Source organism: Anabrus simplex, chromosome 1 (assembly GCF_040414725.1).
Source record: "Anabrus simplex isolate iqAnaSimp1 chromosome 1, ASM4041472v1, whole genome shotgun sequence".
NCBI lineage: Eukaryota > Metazoa > Arthropoda > Insecta > Orthoptera > Tettigoniidae > Anabrus > Anabrus simplex.
Window position 1 is genome coordinate 1,035,208,258 of NC_090265.1, and position 21,025 is coordinate 1,035,229,282.

Consider the following 21,025-nt stretch of genomic DNA (forward strand, 5'->3'; position numbering starts at 1 on the left):
GTAAACTCGCTCGAATTGCTTATCGTCATAACAATCCTGAAGTAAGACGCGTAGCTGATGAAAATCTGCATCGTAAAGCAATGCAGCGTGTGTCATCACCTAACGCTGCAGTTGCTGTGAAGACAGCAATACTTGCCGTTGCCGGTGCAATGAAAGGAAAACTGTTACTACCGTTGACCTGTCTGTGTCAGTGCGACGTAAAGCCAATTGTAAATGAAAAAAAGTACCTAGGCGAACTTGTTCGGTAATTAAGGACAGAGTGGCCATAAAGTGAATTATCACTTCTCACACTTGGCGTTCTAGCCGAATTGAGATATTAAGCTAATTTTTATTTGACATAACTTGAGAAATACGAGAAATCTAAAGTAGCGAATAAGTTACCAAATACGAGTAGCTCTCTAAGGCTGCATCTGAAAACAACACAATTGTTACGAAAAATTTCTTCTTCTACAACTTTTACCACACCTGTGGGGTCGCGGGTGCGAACTGCGTCGCACATGTGGATTTTGCCCTGTTTTACGGCCGGATGCCCTTCCTGCTGCCAACCCTAAATGGAGGGAAGTAATCACTATTGTGTGTTTCTGTGGTGGTGGGTAGAGCGGTGTGTTGTGTGAATATGAAGAGGATAGTGTTGGGACAGACGCAAACCTCCAGTCCCCGAGCCAGAAGAATTAATTGGAAACGATTAAAATCCCTGCCGGACGGGAATCGAACCCGGGACCGCGTGAACCGAAGGGCAGTACGCTGACCATTCATCCAACGAGTCGGACGTTACGATAAAATTTATCTTAGGCAAATCGTTGGCGCCTAACGAGACGACTTAAGTACTTAAACGAAGAAAGTAAATAAATAAATAATATGATTTTATGTCCCACTATATACTTTTACGATTTTGGAGCCGAGTTGCCACAATATTGTCCCGTAAAGCTTCATTTATATTCCAGTAAATCTATTGACACGAGGGTGGCTTATGTGAGCACATTCAGATACCTCCGGACAGAGACGGGTTCGAACCCGCGTAATGAACTCAGAAAGCCAGCGCTCTATCGTCTAAGGCACTCAGCCTAACGTAATTAAATCGTTAACCGTTTAAATAAAGTGAAATTTCATCAGAAAATACTCTAATTTAACGATGGCTTACCGATGTTATTAAGTAAATATAGCAATCAAGTACCATCAAATGGGATGACTGCGGCTAAGAGGATGAGTTTCATAGGACTTCTGTAAAATGTACAGTGGGTAAAGTAAGTATTTATACATGTATAGTTTTCAATCGATACACAAACGGGAATTATTGGTAAGCGATTTATATTAACACCATAGATTCACTACTGCTTGACGTAATTAATTGTGACGTAGATTGGGTCTACGCACTATATTCCCTGGTTTATGACAGTATCGCTTTCGTCGCCATAAGACCTATCTGTGTCGGCGCGACGTAAAGCCCCTAGCAAAAAAAAAATGACAGTATCGTTTAACTACATACTAAAATAATTTTCATACAATTAGATTGTAGTCATGTATGGTACGTAAACGTCGCTGACTGAAGGCTGAAAACAAATCACCGAGCTCGATAGCTGCAGTCGCTTAAGTGCGGCCAGTATCCAGTAATCGGGAGATAGTGGGTTCGAGCCCCACTGTCTGCAGCCCTGAAGATGGTTTTCCGTGGTTTCCCAGTTTCACACCAGGCAAATGCCGGGGCTGTACCTTAATTAAGGCCACGGCCGCTTCCTTCCCATTCCTAGGCCTTTCCTATCACGTCGTCGCCATAAGACATATCTGTGTTGGTGTGACGTAAAGCATATAGCAAAAAAAAAAAAAAAAAAAAAAGAAACAAATCATTCATCGTGTATCTAGCTTTTATTTCCTTACAGCTTGCTTTACGACACAGATAGTTTCCTTATGGCAAGTGGGACATCGTTACCGAAACATTGCTAAAAAGGAATAAACCTCTCGCATGCTGCTGTCCAGTATGTTGCTAACAAATACAAACGAACAATATCTACGGAGAATTAGTGAAAGTCTGGTTGTCCTAGAATTCTAACGGTCCGAGAATCGCGATATAACCTATAGCACAACAAGCACGCAATAACTCCGGCGTGAGCGCCCGAATGCTCGCTGAAGACGTCGCAACAACAGGTAAGGAAGTAACACCTCAAACGATAAGGACATACATTCACGAAGCTGGCTTGAAAGGCAGAGTGGCAAGAAAAGAACCATTCATTAAACAGCGCAATGGGGTGAAAAGATTGGAGTTTTCTCGCGCATCTTAACAAACTGGAAGAAAAAACTAAAAAATTTCGTATGGCTTTTAGTGCCGGGAGTGTCCGAGGACATGTTCGGCTCGCCAGATGCAGGTCTTTTGATTTGCCGCCCGTAGGCGAGCTGCGCGTCGTGATGAGGATGAAATGATGATGGAGACAACACATACACCCAGCCCCCGTGTCAGCGAAATTAACCAGTTATGGTTAAAATTCCCGACCCCGCCGGGAATCAAACCCGGCACTCCTGTGACCAAAGGCCAGCACGCTAACCATTTAGCCATGGAGCCGGACACTCAATGAATGTTATTCTCACATTAAACTAGAACAAAATCAGTCCTACTTTTAGTGCTGTCAGTGTCATTTTAGAGAAGCCCTACTTATTCTTCTTTTTCTACAGCTTTTCCCACATCTGTAGGGTCGCAGGTGCGAACTGTGTCGCAAATGTGGATTCGGCCCTGTTTTACGGCCGGATGCCGTTTTTGACACCAACCCTGTATGGAGGGATGTAATCACTATTTGCATGTTTCTGCGGTGGTTGGTAGTGTAGTGTGTTGTCTGAATATGAAAAGGACAGTGTTGGGACAAACACGAACACCCAGTCCCCGGGCCAGATTAAAATCCGAGGCGATTAAAATCCCCGATTCGGCCGGGAATCGAACTCGGGACCCTCTGAACCGAAGGTTGGACATTTTAGAGAAGCCCTACGTTCCACTAAAAGCATCTGGTAACCCTAGTTGTATGTAATAAACACACGAACCTTTCTTTCTTAACCCGTTCACCCTCCAGGGTTGGTTTTTTCCTAGGACTCAGCGAGGGATCCGACCTCTACCGCCTCAACGGCAGTGTCCTGGAGCATGAGACTTTGGCTCGGCAATGAAACTGGGAAGGAGGACCAGTACCTCACCCAGGTGGCCTCCCCTGTTGTGCTGAACAAGGGCCTTGTGGGGGGATGGGAAGATTGGAAAGGATAGACAAGGAAGATGGAAGGAAGCGGCCGTGGCCTTAAGTTAGGTACCATCCCGGCATTTGCCTGGAGGAGAAATGAGAAACCACGGAAACCCACTTCGAGGATGACTGAGGTGGGAATCGAAACCCCTCTACTCAGTTGACCTCCCGAGACTGAGTGGACCCCGTTCCAGTCCTCTAACACGTTTCAAATTCCGTGGCAGAGCTGAGAATTGAACCCGGGTCTCCACGAGTGGCAGCTAATCACTCTAATCACTACACCACAGAGGCGACAACACATGAACCTACTACTGAACATATTTTTAGTGCGTCAGTATTTGTCCTTGACCGTATTCACCCCAGTGGACAGTATATTAAAATCATTATTAAGTTAATGCTATGGCACTTTTCAACATGAATATTTTTTGGACAAATTCAGTGTAAAGAGACTTAATTTAAAACTGGCTATTTTAGAATTAAACGTTTGTCAGTATGAAGCAAGGGACAGTAATGAATCTTACACTTTATTTACCTATTTTACAGTGAATACAGCATGGGAGTCAAGACGTTGTAGACAGGTGGTGTGATTGATGTGCAACAGATGACTCACCCTTGCTGAAAATGAACTCGCCCAGGGAGGGTGTGTATACGTTAGTTGACTGCCGGCTTGCACGTGGAGCAGTAGACTATATAGAGTTCGGATTTAACACCAGTGTGAGTGAGTTAATAAACCGGGAAATACTTAGCGATATCAGTGGCATTAAACACTTGTGAGGAAATCTGAAATTACATCAGATGTGAACGATGAGGAGTTACCCAGTTAATGAGATGGTACGATTGCTGTTTGTGTAGACATTCCTCACGTAAGTTAACATTAGTGAGCTATCTCTATACTATTCTCCTTTTTTCTTTTTCATCTCGTCTAAGGTTAGTTAAATCCTCATTAAGAGGGTATCCAGTTTCGGTGACACTGTCGGTACTTTCCTACTGAAGAAGTCACGGTTTGGCTTCTGCTTAATGTATGGAGAGTTCTTGAAGTATAAAGTACTATTTCTATGTTTTGGATTCCGTGTTCCGTGCCCTATGATTACTAGAGTGATAGTTGCGTAATGAAATTCAAATGTACTATTTTCTATGTTGGCAAGTAGAACATTTAAACATGGAGTTGTTGAATAGGATCAGTCGCCTGTATTACCAACCCCCAATAATATATTGTTTACGTAAATATTTGCTACAGTCCCAAGGTATTCCTTTCACTTTTGGCGCATGCTATAGATTAATTGTGAAGTAAGCTTCTTATGGTATTTTCCCTCCCATAATATTGATACAAGCTTTTATCAGAAGCCGTAGCTGTATGCTGTCCTAACTTCGTGCGAGATATACGGTAGGTACTGTAAATAATGCTTGAAACTGGCATTTCTTATCAATAATTGAAGTTCGACTTAACATGAAACAAATTTATTTTGCTTTTCTTCTCATTAATATTGTTTACTTTAATATTTCAAGTTATAATAATAAAAATACAGATTGATTAATATAAACTATTCCTATTTATTTAGTCCGTAATTTCTCCATTTTGCAATTTGATGGAGTTTCTGAAGTTTGCTCAGTTATTTAACTGCTCCTCGCGTTGCAAAAACTATCTCTTCATCAATCAATGACAAATATGGGCCTAACTAACCCTATACATCCTTTTGTATCCTATAGGTAGGGGTGGTGGTTTTCGCAACCCCGATATTACACGAAATGTTTAAAAAGGTTTCTCCTTTTACATTTTTCACGACCAATAAAACCCTTTTCAGTATGTTTTGAAAATAAAAAAAAAATAAAAAAAGCGAAATAGACACTAACACTCCGAAAACCTTAAAAGTAGTTCGTGGGACGTAAAGACGATAGCCTTATTATTGACGCTATCATGCGATATAAATGCGAAAACGGCGAGTATTTTTCAAATAAAACTCTATTTATGCCTTGTATTTTTCTTCTGAAGTCTGGCACCTTGGCTGAATGGTCAGCGAAGTGGCCTTCCTTTAAGAGGAGTCTGGGTTTGATTCTCAGCCAGGTTGGGGCGTTTTAACTCCGGTTAATTCCTCCACCTCGGGGACTGGTTGCACATTTACATACTGTACATCGCACTACGAACCACCACAGCCTATACCGGGCGAGTTAGCCGTGCGGTTAGAGGCGCGTGGCTATGAGGTTGCATCCGGGAGATAGTGGGTTCGAATCCCACTGTCTGCAGCCCTGAAGATGGTTTTCCGTGGTTTCCCATTTTCACACCAGGCAAATGCTGGGGCTGTACCTTAATTAAGGCCACGGTCGCTTCCTTTCAACTCCTAGGCCTTTCCTATCCCATCGTCGCCTAAGACCTATCTGTGTCGGTGCGACGTAAAGCCACTAGCAAAAAAAAAATAGCCTACATCCTTCTATATTGGGTTGGCGTCAGGAAAGGCATCCAGCCGTAAAACTGGGCTAAATCCATACAGCATGCCTACCCCAGATAATTGGGAAAGGGTCAAGTAAGATATTCTTCAATCTGAAACTTCTTAACGGTGTTCGGAAAGGCCAAGATGGCGGAATTTTGTCTTACATGAGTTTTTTACATGACAGTGAATAGCATACCGAAACGAGTCTAGCGTATTTCTTCCTCCCCAATCCTTCACTCCAAATCTGACAATCCGCCGCTGCAAGGGTAGCTTCGTATTAAAAGATCCCCACCAGCGTCTGCAACTGGATCACCCTTTCTCATCTGCGAATTTGAGTGCCACCTTGGATATACCAACGCACTAAGCCAATATTGAACCCGCCATCTGAGCCATTCAACCCAGTGATTATTACCTTTCATAAAGTAGAAAAAGCAGTGGCCTGCAATGCAGACTTCCTCCGAACAAGTAAATAAATGAATAAAGAACTTTAACCGAATGCCACTCTGTACGGGAAAGGTGTCGTCATTGGTTTGTAGAATGGGCCGAAAAAGTAAGTTTTTACAATGCATATGTACCCCCTGTATTTGGGACGCAGACGAAGAATACACCCACGGTATCCCCTGCCTGTCGTAAGAGGAGACTATAAGGGTTAACCAATGGATGATTGAATTAGAACCATGAAACTACTTGTGATTAGTACCATGACGCGGGGAACACCATGGGTTGCCTTTACTTATGAGTAGTATCACTATTTTAGGTACACAATTGGTACGTTTACATGCAGGATTCAGATCGATTTGAGTACACTTCCCGCATTGAAAATACCCATGTAAACGGGGACTCAGTTCGGATTGAGCCTTAAGCTCGATGCGGTAAAATCTGGGATCGTATCGTACTCGGTTCGAAATGAGTTCCATGTAAACGCGGATCGTACTGAGATCGTATTGAAAACGATTGCGCACACACTCCATGTTTATTCTATCGAAATAACAAATATGATAAGCCAGTACTTATTGTATATTTACCTGTATAAATGATCAATAACTGCAATCATTTTATAAGACGGCCAGCCCTTGCTATGAACAAAATCACGATAACCTTCTGTTGGGGGTAAAATTGGAATGTGCGTTCCATCTATTGCACCAATTACATTTGGAATATCACACATACTTTCAACACCGAAAGTTATCTCCTGGGCTTCTACTGCATTTGGCGTTTTTAAATTCTTAGAGGTGATATCGATTTTACTGCAATTCTGCATCGTTCGTATACGTCTGATGTTGCCTGGCGGATTCAATACGATACTTAAATGCTACATGTAAACGGGTACGGTAAGTGTACTCAAATCGATCTCAATCCCCATATAAACGTGCTAATTAGGTTTGTGATTTGTAGCAGCAGAGAGCGGTTCACTGTGGGTTGCCAGTACCTGTGATTAGTACCACTATATGAGCGACACTGTTGGTCTCCGTTTCCTGTGATTTGCACACGCTATGTGAGGAACACCACGGGATAGTACGACACCCTGTGATTAGTATACCTATATGAGGTGCACCATGGGTTTCCATTGTCTACGAATGGCGCCGTTATGTGAGAAACACCATAGGTGTGCGTTACCTGTGCAACATACAATACATAATGTTTGGAACACCGTGAATTTACGTACTTTTGTTTAGTACCGCAACTTGAGAAATACCGTGGTTCTACTTTACTAGCGATAAGTACCATAATGAGGGACCGTTGACCTGGATTTTGAACCCCTTTAGGCAATAAGCATCATCGATTCAGGATTGTGCTTTGGAAGCAGTCCCTTGGTCAGTAATATAGTTTCTGGGAAGGTGAGGCATTGCGGATCGGATCCACTGATTGAATGGATGAATATGAATATAAAATATTCATCATCACGTTTTGAATTCTGGTCAGTGGATGAATTTTAGATTTTTGAATTGCCATTCCATTTCACCTAATTTTGTACCATTAGGGGCGGATGACCTACATGTTAGGCCCCTTTAAACAACAATCATCATCATCATCATCATCATCACAATGCGTATGTAGAATACAGCCGCTCGCATAAGTAATCGTCCGTCTGCCCTTTTCATATGTTGAACACCAAGAATACATTACAAAGCTTAAGGTACGTTAAGAAAAGAGTAAGCAGTGGATATGCAATATATATGGAATATACTGTATATAACGGCAGAATATACCCTCTTGCAGGTCAATACTCTTTAATAAAAAATAATTAGTGTGGTTGGGCTAGGAAATGGCAACGCAAAAGTATTCATCCGCCTTGTACACTGTCTTGTGTAACGATCACAGCATTGAGGAAGTCAGTCACATCACCAAGCTCAGACAATCACTGATGCGGACAGTGTCAGTGAGTGAATATCTAGTGCATATCCCGAGTACAATGGTTAAGATAAGGAAACGAACTGTTGTTGAACACGAACGAATTATCCAACTCCACCAAATTGATGATTATTAGAGAAAACAGAAATACCGCGAAATACAGTCGCAAATATCATTCAGCGATGTAAGACCAGTGTAATTGTACTCAAAAGAACAAGAACTGGGCGGCCAAGAAAGCTGACAGCACGAGAAGGGAGAAGCATTATACGACCGTTCAGCAAAATTCCCATGTGTCTGGACCGGTGCTTCGAACAGATGTACAAACCTTCACTGGGAAGAACATCAGCACAAACACAGTACGACGTGTGTTACAGAGCTGTTTTGCAGGACTGTAAAAGACAGAAGCAGCCCCTGGATGGGTGAGGTGAACTGTAAGAAGAGGCTGGCATTTGCCACAGAGTACGTTAGAAAGCCTCGGGCGTTTTGCAAACACGCGTTGTTTACTGAGAAGAGCAAATTCTGTTTGTATTATTGCTCTGGAAAGCGACATTTATAGAGAAAGAAGAACGCCGAGCTCGAAAATCGAAGTCTGCAACCTACCGTAAAATATGGAGAAGGTTCCATTATGGTATAGGGGTGTATGTCGGCGGCTGGGGAAGGTAACTGCCATGTAATACCTGAACGGATTGATAATATGCTGTATTTGAATATTTTAAAGCAACACTTATATAATTTATTTAACGTCAAAAACTTCACAGCGGTCCGTATTGAAAAAAGATTTACATTCAAAAACAGAGGTAAGGTTATCCACCTGTTAAATACTACTTACAATGTGTTGTCATTTAAATATCACATTTTATTATTCCATTTGGTGGGTACCTGTTTCGGCATTATATAATGCCATCATCAGCCCAAGATTTAAGCAAGCAAGGACACTTAATAAACTACATATATATGTACATAGATAGCTAGCAATGGTAGTCGCGTTACATCATAAAACATTTGACCACATAATGTCTCTAAAAACACATTAAAATTCGGAGATTCTGAAATTCTAGATTTAAGATAAGAGTTTTTTGTATGTACATTTCAGTATGTTCTTATCACCTATAATGTTGATGAATGATTTCTATGTATAGAGCTACAAGTTATGTAAGATCTTCATTTTTTTCTTTTTTACCATCTATATAGTTAAATGACGATTATTCTATTGCTCTTGAACACCATATAGAGTCCTTGAGAACGTTCTAACGTGTAAGGTGAAATCCTATATACATAATTATCACATTTTAGAGTATTACTGTACAGCAGGGCCTCTCAGGGTGCATGCGCGTGGTGCATGTACTGTGCACGGTGCAAAAGACGACTTGGCTTGGTTGACCAGAGTGCAGACCCCCCACTCCTCGATTTGGAGCAATAGCGCTAACTCTCTCTTTCCTCACGCCTCTCTCGCTCGCTCCGCCTGTCTCCCTCTCCCCCACTTGCGCTGTAGCGCTCCAAATCCAGGCTGAGTTGAGCCGAGTATAGCCGAGTAGAGCCGAGCATAGCCGAGTAGCCCAGAGACGAAGCGTTGATCCGAGCCATACCGAGCGGCACCGAGCGGCACCGATGCACAGTGCACGGAGCTCTTGCGCCTCGCTCTGCACGCGTGAGATTTTGGGCGTTTGAGAGGCCCTGCTGTACAGTATAAAATAGAGAAGACCATTGTACATTCAATGTAAATAAAAATAGTTCGTCTTGGTAAAACTCAGATAGCCATTGTAAACTGGTCAGATGTTTAGAGCAGGTGGACAGCTTGTTCTTAGTGTAATTGTTGCTGGAATCTTACTGATATGTCTTAACTTGATGAGTCATATAATAATAGAGGCTAAAATTTCACTAATATCTTCAAATATAGGTGGGTTGAGGCCGAAGGTTGACTTTTTATTTTATTTTATGAAACACGATGTTTTCGCTCGGCAGTGGTGCCCGCCAGTCCTGTTTTAACCTTTCCTTGATAGTGTGGTGCTTGAGGTCCCTCTCACTCCCGTCCACTATATCCCACAAACCCGAGCACTGCTTGTTGTCTGTATATTTTTTTTTGCCCCCGCACTTTTAATTCCCAATCGCCGCTACTGGTAGTATATTAGCTATTTTGTGTACAGTACGATATTTGTTCCTTTTTTTTCATGTTACGTATTCAATGGTGTAAATTTAAAACAGACATAACTGTCCCTAACTTACCACTTTAAATAATTCATACTATATCTATCTGAGCCTCTTGTGGCTCAGACGGCAGCGCGTCGGCCTCTCACCACTGGATACCGTGGTTCAAATCCCGGTCACTCCATATGACATTTGTGCTGGACAAAGCGGAGGCGGGACAGGTTTTTCTCCGGGTACTCCGGTTTTCCCTGTCACCTTTCATTCCAGCAACACTCTCCATTCTCATTTCATAGCATCTGTCTGTCATTAGTGAATCACTTTGAGAGTGGCGACCCCATCGCACTAATACCCTACATATGATTCATTCATTACATCCCTGACCCAGTCGATGACTGGAAAACAGGTTGTAGGTTTTCATCTATGTATATAATGAAACAGTAAATAATTATTAAAATTGTAACTTTTATACATCTTCATTTCACATAAATAATACCAGTTCCGGTACATCAATAATTCTATAATAAAACATATTTGTGAATAATTTAGGAAATTATTATTATTTTTTTTGCTAGGGGCTTTACGTCGCACCGACACAGATAGGTCTTATGGCGACGATGGGATAGGAAAGGACAAGGAGTTGGAAGGAAGCGGCCGTGGCCTTAATTAAGGTACAGCCCCAGCATTTGCCTGGTGTGAAAATGGGAAACCACGGAAAACCATAAAGGAAATTATTAAGGCATATGTAAATTAAAGCGAAAATGTATACAGTATGCCTCTCACTCACATGACAGTCAACTGCCATCATTACAGCACAATAGAAATGATGTAAATAATGAACAATGTTGTTATGTGTGGTATTAGATCATAAGGTTTAATGCTATGTTTAGGATAATGTGGCAATGTGTGTCTACCACTGCTGTGTATATGGGACTGGTACATTATGGAAATAAGCTACCGGTACCATAATACTAATATGTGTATGTCGAACCCTTGTCTCGTTTCTCTACTGTGTCGCGTATGGAGTTAGATGAATCTTTATAGCAATTTTTTACGACCGGATGCTCTTCCTGACTTCAATCTCATCAGAGGAGTTAATGGTAAGAAATTGACGTGATATACTCTGTTATCGTAGGAAGGGAGAAGGTGAAATCCGGTGCCGGAACATAGCCAAATCAATCAATCAATCAATCAATCAATGATCTGCATTTAGGACTGTCGCCCAGGTGACAGATTCCCTATCAATTGTTTACCTAGCCTTTTCTTAAATGATTTCAAAGAACTTCGATATTTATCGAACATTCTCCTTGATAAATTATTCCAATCCCTTACTTCTCATCCTGTAAACTAATATTTGCCCCAATTCGTCCTCTTCAGTTCCAACTTCATCTTCGTATTGTGATCTTTACTATTTTTAAAAGCTCCACTCATGCTTATTCGTCTACTGATATCATTCCACGCCATCTCTCCACTCTCCAGTGACAACTCGGAACCTTCCACTTAGTCGAGCAGCTCGTCTCGGGCATGTAGCACCAAGGATCCGCTCAGTGCTTAACGTCTCCATCCGACGGACGTATCACCATCAGCAGCGTCATGTGCCCTCACTTCGTTTGAACACTGCGGAGAGGTTTGGAATTAAATTCAGCTTCTGACACGCAATCTACTGTTTTTTTTTAATTTTTAATTTTGCTTTGCTTCGCACCGACACATACAGGTCTTATGGCAACGATAGGACAGGAGAGGGCTAGGGTGGGAAGGAGCCGTCCATGGCCTTAATCAAGGCACAACCCCAGTATTTTTCTGGTGAGAAAATGGGAATCGGCGGAAAACCACCTTCAGGGCCGCTGACAGTGGAGTTCGAACGCACTACCTCCCGAATGCAAGTTGACAGCTACATGACCCAAACCGTGACGATATCTACTGATTAGGAATTGTATACTATGACCTTTCGTACCCTGCCGGCCAACATACTGGTGGCGAAAGTATTTTCGACCAACGGGATGTCCACGGCGTCAGACTTCACGTCTTAACAATCTTGGCCAGCAGGCGGTGGTCAGTACCGTAATATCCTGTGAAAACCAGGTGACTGTCATAACTGCCTCCTTGTGTTCAGTGAATCGTGCTATAAGATTGGAGAAGAACATCTGAGACTAGACGTTGCAAATTTGTGACAGATAATATCTTCTGTTTCACCACAGTAATAATCTTGGAGGAAGGATTGATGGATGGCAAAGATAAGGAACAAAGAAAATGTTAGATCTGTCACATCGGATGAAAGGTAACAGATTACTGTTATTAAGATTCGCATCACCCACAACCTCCCTGGCATTGTGTCCTTGACTTGATTCGTTAGCCTGTGGGGATATTAAAATGGTAAGTGTTGATACAAAGATAATTCGGTTACTTTAATTCACTAGTATAAAGTGGCTCCAGAAAGTATTCGTACCACTATAAGTACTGTACGTAAGGTAGGGTTCAGGACATGATTGAACGAATTTGTTACTTTTATGAAGCATTTTTTCACGACGGAAACAAAAAAATGCACGTTTTTCTGTGTGTTTATTGACAAAATAAACAAATGCAGCATAATAGTTGTTAATACAGTCTGCTAGATGTGTTCGTCTATGCCTTCTTCTTGCCATTTTAATACTGCTTCTACTTCGTAGGGCCACCTTTTCGTATCCTCTGCCTATCTTCTTGACATAGACTTTACTAAATTTTCAGTCGTGTTTGTTGGAATTTTATGCCACTCTTCTAGTAAAGATGCCTTTAAATTATTCTTGTTGAAAATGGATCTTGTTTTATGTTCTGTTCAGTACACCCAGCAAGTACTCAATTGATCGATGTCCGGTGAATAGGGTGGAGTTATACATATAATTTTAGGCAGTATACAGTAGTCATATCCTGGTAATATGCGCCGTGTGCTTAGTTTTGAATCTTTTTTAAACTTTTCTGACTGGTGCCTTAAATTCCCCCCTCCTCACTTTTCTTTCTCAGTCAAAGTGGGTGGTCGGCCATTCCTCGGAGCTTATTGGTACTCTTTTGTTTTGTTAACCTGTATTCTAAACCTTCTCACCACTGTGATTGACCTGCAGATATAATTTCACTGCTTTATAAAATGTACCTGCTTTAAATTAATGTAATAAAATCAGTCTTTCCGCTGTTATTTCCTTGCTTTTCCATCCCATTCTTCCATATTACCCACAGTAAACTGTCCTTCCCACTGTCGGCAACCCTGAAGATGGTTTTCCGTGGTTTCCCATTTTTACACTAGGCAAATGCTGGGGCTGTACCTTACTTAAGGCCATGGCTACCTCCTTCCCACTCCTAGCCCTTTCCTGTCCCATCGTCGTCATCAGACCTATCTGTGTCGGTGCGACGTCAAGCAATTTGTGAAAAAAACTGTCCTCATATCAAGTCTGTATCTGGTTTGTCTGCGCTGCTGGCTATCCACTGTATGGTGTTTGTGTTACTGTGCTCAGACGCAAGTAATCCACGTTTGTTGTTAGTTTAATTAGTCCAAGAAAAGTGGCGTAAATGGAGTTTTTCTAAAATACGATGACGGTTTTAGAATATTAAATATTGGATTAAATTTTGGACAATCGAGCTCAATAGCTGCAATCGCTTAAGTGCGGCCAGTATCAGTAATCGGGAGATAGTGGGTTCGAACCCCACTGTCGGCAGCCCTGAAGATGGTTTTCCGTGGTTTCCCATTTTCCTTCCCGTTCCTAGGCCTTTCCCATCCCATCGTCACCATAAGACATACCTGTGTCGGTGCGACGTAAAACAAATAGCAAAAAAATTTCGACATTAATTATATGTTACGACGTCATATTTAAACTGGAAATTGGGTTGGTTCGCAGAAGAATACTTCTTGTAGCCACTGTAGGTTGTTTGATGGAAGCTGAAGCGCGATGTAAACATGTGCACGTGGGAAGGTCGTATTCTGATTAGTTGACGGCTTTGCAACCTTTCTGAATCAGTATTTCCTATTTCATTCAATTTATGGCGTCGTTAAGCTTAACTAGATGTGCTCCAGGGTGTTATTTTTGTATTTTAACCTTAATTCGTAAATTTTGTGGTGAGAGATTGTTTCGTATGCCTAATAATACACAAGGCTGACTGAACGTACAGTCATGCTTGATTACACATAGCTTCTTTGTATAAAAATGGTGGAAGTCGTGAAGGATCAATCCGGTGAGCCTCTAAAAATTGGTGGTGAAGTTATTTTTAAACCTGTTCTACACATTTCGTGGAAAATATCAGACCTTAACGATGATTGAAATCAATTTTTTAATAGTAGAATTTACCGGAGTATCAGATTTGTTAAAGGCCATGAGGTGAGGCTCAGCACAACCTTTAGGTTAGTGAACGCCTGAGCTGCTCAAGTGGGAAGTGGCAGGTGTGGTGAAGAAAGGAGAACTTTGGGAGTTAGACGGGATCACAGACTCGAGTGGTTGACCAACTCATTTCTTATTCTTATTCTTATTATTTTTATTCTTCTTCTTCTTCCACACGTGTGGTCGTGGGTACGAACTGTGTCCCGGATTTGACCCTTTCTGACATCAACCCTGTGTGAAGGGATGCATTCAACGTTGCGTGCTTCTGCGGTGGTTGGTAGCGTGGTGTGTTTTGTGTATAGGAAGAGAAGTGTGTTGGGACAAACACAAACACCCCGTTCTCGAGTCAGTTGAATTAACCAAAATCGCTCATAATCACAGACCCAATCGAACTAGGGCCTACTGAACCGAAGGCCTCAAAGCTGGTGATTCCGCCAAGGAGCCGGACAAAGACAACTTTCTTCAGCCTATCCCAGTTATTTCTAGAGGCACTGGAGCCAACCGGGCTCAGTTTGGTTTTGGTCAGGTGTTTAAGTCTCTGTGCCCTTCCTGACGCCACGTGATTTTTGAACTGAAGTTTTTAACACAGGACCACCTTGTATTTGAATCTCAGCCTTTCGCTAAGCCAAACACCATCCCTCGTGCCATTCTAAAATCTCTGGCAGCACCGGAATCGAACCCCAGCCTCTGAGGACAGCAGGTAAAAGCGCAAAGCTTTACGCTACGGAGGTGGACAGAAAACTTTCTTCACCCTATTTAGGTTATTTCAGGGGCCACTGGAGTCACCGGGCTCAGTTTGCTTTTGGCCAGAGATTTAAGGTCGGATGCCCTTCCTGATAAAAATGAAAACCTACAACCTGTTTTTCAGTCAATGGCCGGGTCAGGGATCGGATGAATGAAGCCCCACAATTGCGGCGAGGATAGGAATTGTACCGGTTGCCGAGGCCTGTTGCACTCTTCTGGGGCAATGATTAATGACTGACAGATGAAATGAAATGATAGTGGAGAGTGTTGCTGGAATAAAAGATGACAGGGAAAACCGGAGTACCCGGAGGGAAACCTATCCCGCCTACGCTTTGTCCAGCAAAAATCTCACATGGAGTGACCTGGATTTGATCCACGGTATCCAGCGGTGAGAGGCCGGCTCGCTGCCGCCTGAGCCACGGAGGCTCCCCTTCCTGATGCCACTTGATTTTTGAGAAGAAAAGTTTAATCCAAAATCGACAAGAATTCGAACCTCAGTCCTTCAAGTAATCACGCCCCTTAGGTCCTTGACCAATTGATGATTGTAATTAATAAAGTAAAAGAAACTCACGTCCTCGTTCTGAGATGGCGCAGCTCTTTTCAGGCACACCCATAATGGGGGTGAGCTGCATGCACCATTTCAACCACATACCAGCCCTCCTGACAAAAATTTCTGGCAGTACGGAGAATCGAACCCGGGCCCCCGAGGACGGCAGTTAATACTGCTAACCTTTACGCTACGGAGACGGATACTGTATTTACAGGACTCCGACACGCCTATGGAAGGAATCGAACCACTGCCGGAAGATGACTACGAGACTATGTAAGTAAACGTACATAAAGTATTGTTTATTTATTGGTCGTTTCACTTTATTTTGAGTTATTTATTCTGATTGCCACTGACAGTTCAGTCGTGTGACTCATTTTTTTAAAATGAAAATTAATATAGTATGTGAGATCTTGACACATTCGTTGCCTTTAGGAAGTTCATTCATTTTCATTGAGCAAGCGTACGAATAACATCGTTGAGTAAATATCACTCTTCTTCCCTTCTTTAGGTCATAGTGAGCTTTTATTGTTCTGGGTGACCTATTTTGGATTGAAATTCACCGTACAGTTCTGCACGTGTTGAGACATGCTTAAACAATCAGGGTATTTTCTCAGCTAAAGTATACTCGGTCTGTGTGGAGGTTACACCAAATAGACGTTAATATGTAGAGGTGGGAAGGAATTGAGTAAAAGTAATCGGATTACTTGTAATCATTACTTTTTACAAAAAAGTATTTTTACTTTTAATTTACTTCCTATAATAAAATTGAAATCGTTACATTCTAGTAATTGATATCAATCAATCAATCACTCACTAATGATCTGCATTTAGGGCAGTCGCCCAGGTGGCAGATTCAGTATCTGTTGTTTTCCTAGCCTTTTCTTAAATGATTACGAAGAAATTAGAAATTCATTGAACATCCCCCCTGGTAAGTTATTCCAATCCCTAACTGTGTTGTTGTTTGAGTCATCAGTCCATAGACTGGTTTGATGCAGCTCTCCATGCCACTCTATTCTGCGCTAACCTTTTCATTTCTACGTAACTATTGCATCCTACATCTGCTCTAATCTGCTTGTCATATTCATACCTTGGTCTACCCCTACCGTTCTTACCACCTATACTTCCCTTCAAAAACCAACTGAAGAAGTCCTGGGTGTCTTAAGATGTGTCCTATCATTCCATCTCTTCGTTTCGTCAAATTTAGCCAAATCGATCTCCTCTCTCCAATTCGATTCAGTATCTCTTCATTCGTGATTCGATCTATCCATCTCACCTTCAGCATTCTTCTGTAACACCACATTTCAAAAGCTTCTATTCTCTTTCTTTCTGAGCTAGTTATCGTCCATGTTTCACTTCCATACAATGACACGCTCCACACGAAAGTCTTCAAAAACATCTTTCTAATTCCGATATCAATGTTTGAAGTGAGCAAATTTCTTTTCTTAAGAAAGCTCTTCCTTGCTTGTGCTAGTCTGCATTTTATGTCCTTACTTCTGCCATTGTTAGTTATTTTACTACCCAAGTAACAATATTCATCTACTTCCTTTAAGACTTCATTTCGTAATCTAATATTTCCTACATCACCTGCCTTCCTTCGACTGCACTCCATTACTTTTGTTTTGGACTTATTTATTTTCATCTTGTACTCCTTACCCAAGACTTCATCCATACCATTCAGCAACTTCTCGAGATCTTCTGCAGTCTCAGATAAAATAACAATATCATCGGCAAATCTCAAGGTTTTGATTTCCTCTCCTTGGATTGTGATTCCATTTCCAAATTTCTCTTTGATTTCGTTTACTGCCTGTTCTATGTAAATATTGAAAAGGAGAGGGGACAAACTGCAGCCTTGCCTCACTCCTTTCTGGATTGCTGCTTCTTTTTCAAAGCCCTCGATTCTTATCACTGCAGACTGATTTTTATACAGATTGTAGATAATTCTTCGTTCTCGGTATCTGATCCCTATCATCTTCAGATCATAAATAGCTTGGTCCAATCAACATTATCGACTGCCTATTCTAGATCTACGAATGCCATGTATGTGGGCTTGTCCTTCTTGATTCGATCCTCTAAGATCAGACGTAAAGTTAGTATTGCTTCACGTGTGCCTACATTTCTTCTGAAGCCAAATTGATCTTCTCCCAACTCAGCTTCTACTTGTTTTTCCCTTCTTCTGTAAATAATACGTGTTAAAAGTTTGCAGGCATGAGATACTAAACTAATGGTGCGGTAGTTTTCACACCTGTCAGCACCGGCTTTCTTGGGAATAGGTATAACAACATTCTTCCGAAAATCGGATGGGACTTCTCCTGTCTCATACATCTTACAAACTAAATGAAATAACCTTGCCATGCTGGTTTCTCCTAAGGCAGTCAGTAATTCAGAGGGAATGTCATCAATTCCAGGTGCCTTGTTCCTATTGAGGTCACTCACAGCTCTGTCATACTCTGACCTCAAAATTGGGTCTCCCATTTCATCAGCATCAACAGCCTCTTCATGTTCCAGAACCAAATTATTTACATCTTTACCTTGATACAACTGTTGGATATGCTCCTGCCATCTTTCTGCTTTGTCTTCTTTCCCTAGAAGTGGCTTTCAGTCTGAGCTCTTAATATTCATACACCTAGATTTCCTTTCTCCAAAGGTTTCCTTGATTTTCCTGTATGCAGCATCTACCTTACCCAGGACCATACAGCCTTCGACATCCTTGCACTTCTCCTTCAGCCATTCTTCCTTAGCTACCTTGCACTTTCTATCCACTTGATTCTTTAATCGCCTGTATTATTTTCTGCCCTCTTCATTTCTAACATTCTTGTATTTTCGTCGTTCATCAATCAGGTCTAGTATTTCCTGAGTTTTCCACTGATTCTTAGTTGATCTTTTCTTCCTTCCTAACATTTCTTCAGCAGCCCTACTGACTTCATTCTTCATGACTCTCCACTCTTCCTCTATAGTGTTTCCTTCAGCCTTTTCATTTAGTCCTTGTGCAACATGTTCCTTGAAACAATCCCTCACACTCTTTTCTTTCAACTTGTCTAGATCCCATCTTTTTGCATTCTTTCCTTTCTTCAATTTCTTCAACTTCAGATAGTGTTTCATGACCAACAAGTTATGGTCAGGGTCCAAGTCTGCTCCTGGGAAAGTTTTTCAATGCAACACCTGGTTTCTGAATCTCTGCCTCTCCAGGTCTCGTCCACGTATACAGCCGTCGTTTGTGGTGTTTGGACCAAGTATTGGCAAGGACTAAATTATGATCAGTGCAGAATTCAACCAGCCGACTTCCTCTTTCGTTCCTTTGTCCCAATCCAAATTCTCCTACTGTATTATCTTCTCTTCCTTGGCCAACCACTGCATTCCAGTCTCCCATCACAATTAGATTCTCGTCACCTTTTACATATTGTATTAAATCTTCTATCTCTTCTTATATTCTTTCGATTTCTTCATCATCCGCTGAACTAGTAGGCATATAGACCTGCGCTATTGTGGTGGGCATTGGTTTGGTGTCTATCTTGACGACAATAATTCTTTCACTATGCTGGTCGTAGTAGCTTACCCGCTGCCCTATTTTCTTATTCATTATTAAACCAACTCCTGCGTTTCCCCTGTTTGATTTTGTGTTGATAATTCGGTAGTCGCCTGACCAAAAATCTTGTTCTTCCTGCCAACGTACTTCACTTATACTAACTACATCTAACTTTAGCCTATCCATCTCCCTTTTCAGGTTCTCTAACCTACCACAACGATTCAAACTTCTAACATTCCACGCTCCGACTCGCAGAATGTCAGTATCCATCTTCCTGATGATCGCCCCCTCTCGTGTAGTCCCCACCCGGAGATCCGAATGGGGGACTAGTTTACCTCCGGAATATTTTACCCGGGAGGAAGCCGTAATCAGTACATCATTCATACAGAGAGAGCTGCATGTCCTCGGGAGGTAGTTACGGCTGTAGTTTCCCGTTGCTTTCAGCCGTGTAGCAGTATCAACACAGCTAAGCCATGTTGAGTATTATTACAAGGCCGTATCAGTCAATCATCTAGACTGCCGCCCTTGCAACTATCGAAAGGCTGGTACCCCCATTTCGATGAACCATTCGTTAGTCTGGTCTCTCAACAGATACCCATCCGATATGGTTGCACCTGCGTCTCGACTATCTGCATCATTGGGACACGCAAGCCTCCCCACCGCGGCAAGGTCACATGGTTCGCAGAGGAGGAATCCCTAACTACCCTTGCTATAAACGACTATTTGTTCCAATTTGTCCTCTTGAATTCTAACTTTATCTTCATATTGTGATATATTTTCTACTTTTAAAGACACCACTCAAACTTATTCATCTACTAATCTCATTCCACGCCATCTCTCCACTGACAGCTCGGAACATACCACTTAGTCGAGCAGCTCTTCTTCTTTCTCCCAAGTTTTCCCAGCCCAAACTTTGCAACATTTTTGTAACGCTATTCTTTTGTCGGAAATCACCCAGAACGAAGCGAGCTGCTTTTCTTTGGAGTTTTTCCAGTTCTTGAATCAAGTAATCCTGGTGAGGGTCCCATACACTGGAACCATACTCTGGTTGGGGGTCTTACCAGAGACTTATATGCCCTCTCCTTTACATCCCTACTACAACCCCTAAACACTTTCATAACCATGTGCAGAGATCTGTACCCTTTATTTATAATCATATTTATGTGATTACCCCAATGAAGATCTTTTCTTATCTTAACACCTAGGTCCTTACAACAATCCCGGACCTAGCTCGATAGCTGCAGTCGCTTAAGTGCGGCCAGTATCCAGTATTCGGGAGATATTAGGTTCGAACCACACTGTCGGCAGCCCTGAAAATGGTTTTCCGTGGTTTCCCATTTTCACACCAGGCAAATGCTGGGGCTGTACCTTAATTAAGGCCACGGCCGCTTCCTTTCAACTCCTAACCCTTTCCTGTCCCATCGTCGCCGTAAGACCTATCTGTGTCGGTGCGACGTAAAACAACTAGCAAAAAAAAAACAATAATCCCGATAGGAAACTTTCACCCCATCAACGCAGTAATTAAACTGAGAGGGCTTTTCCTATTTGTGAAACTCACAACCTGACTTTTAACCCTGTTTATCATCATACCATTGCCTACTGTCCATCTCAAAACATTATAGACCGGGCGAGTTGGCCGTGCGCGTAGAGGCGCGCGGCTGTGAGCTTGCATCCGGGAGATAGTAGGTTCGAATCCCACTATCGGCAGCCCTGAAAATGGTTTTCCGTGGTTTCCCATT

General features: G+C 42.1%; 1 protein-coding gene across 2 annotated transcripts in view; it reads left to right on the plus strand.

Annotated features, from left to right (window-relative positions):
- The first annotated feature begins 3,944 nt into the window (after window positions 1-3,944).
- LOC136875814 (uncharacterized) overlaps window positions 3,945-21,025 on the plus strand; it is a 314,781-nt gene continuing 297,700 nt past the window's right edge. The window contains exon 1 of one of the 2 annotated variants that reach the window (XM_067149427.2): window positions 3,945-4,040. In XM_067149427.2, the coding sequence (XP_067005528.2) occupies window positions 4,014-4,040 (27 nt within the window). In that variant the 5' untranslated portion in view covers window positions 3,945-4,013. Of the gene's footprint in view, window positions 4,073-21,025 lie in introns of both variants that reach the window. The other variant, XM_067149445.2, reaches the window with a different exon arrangement.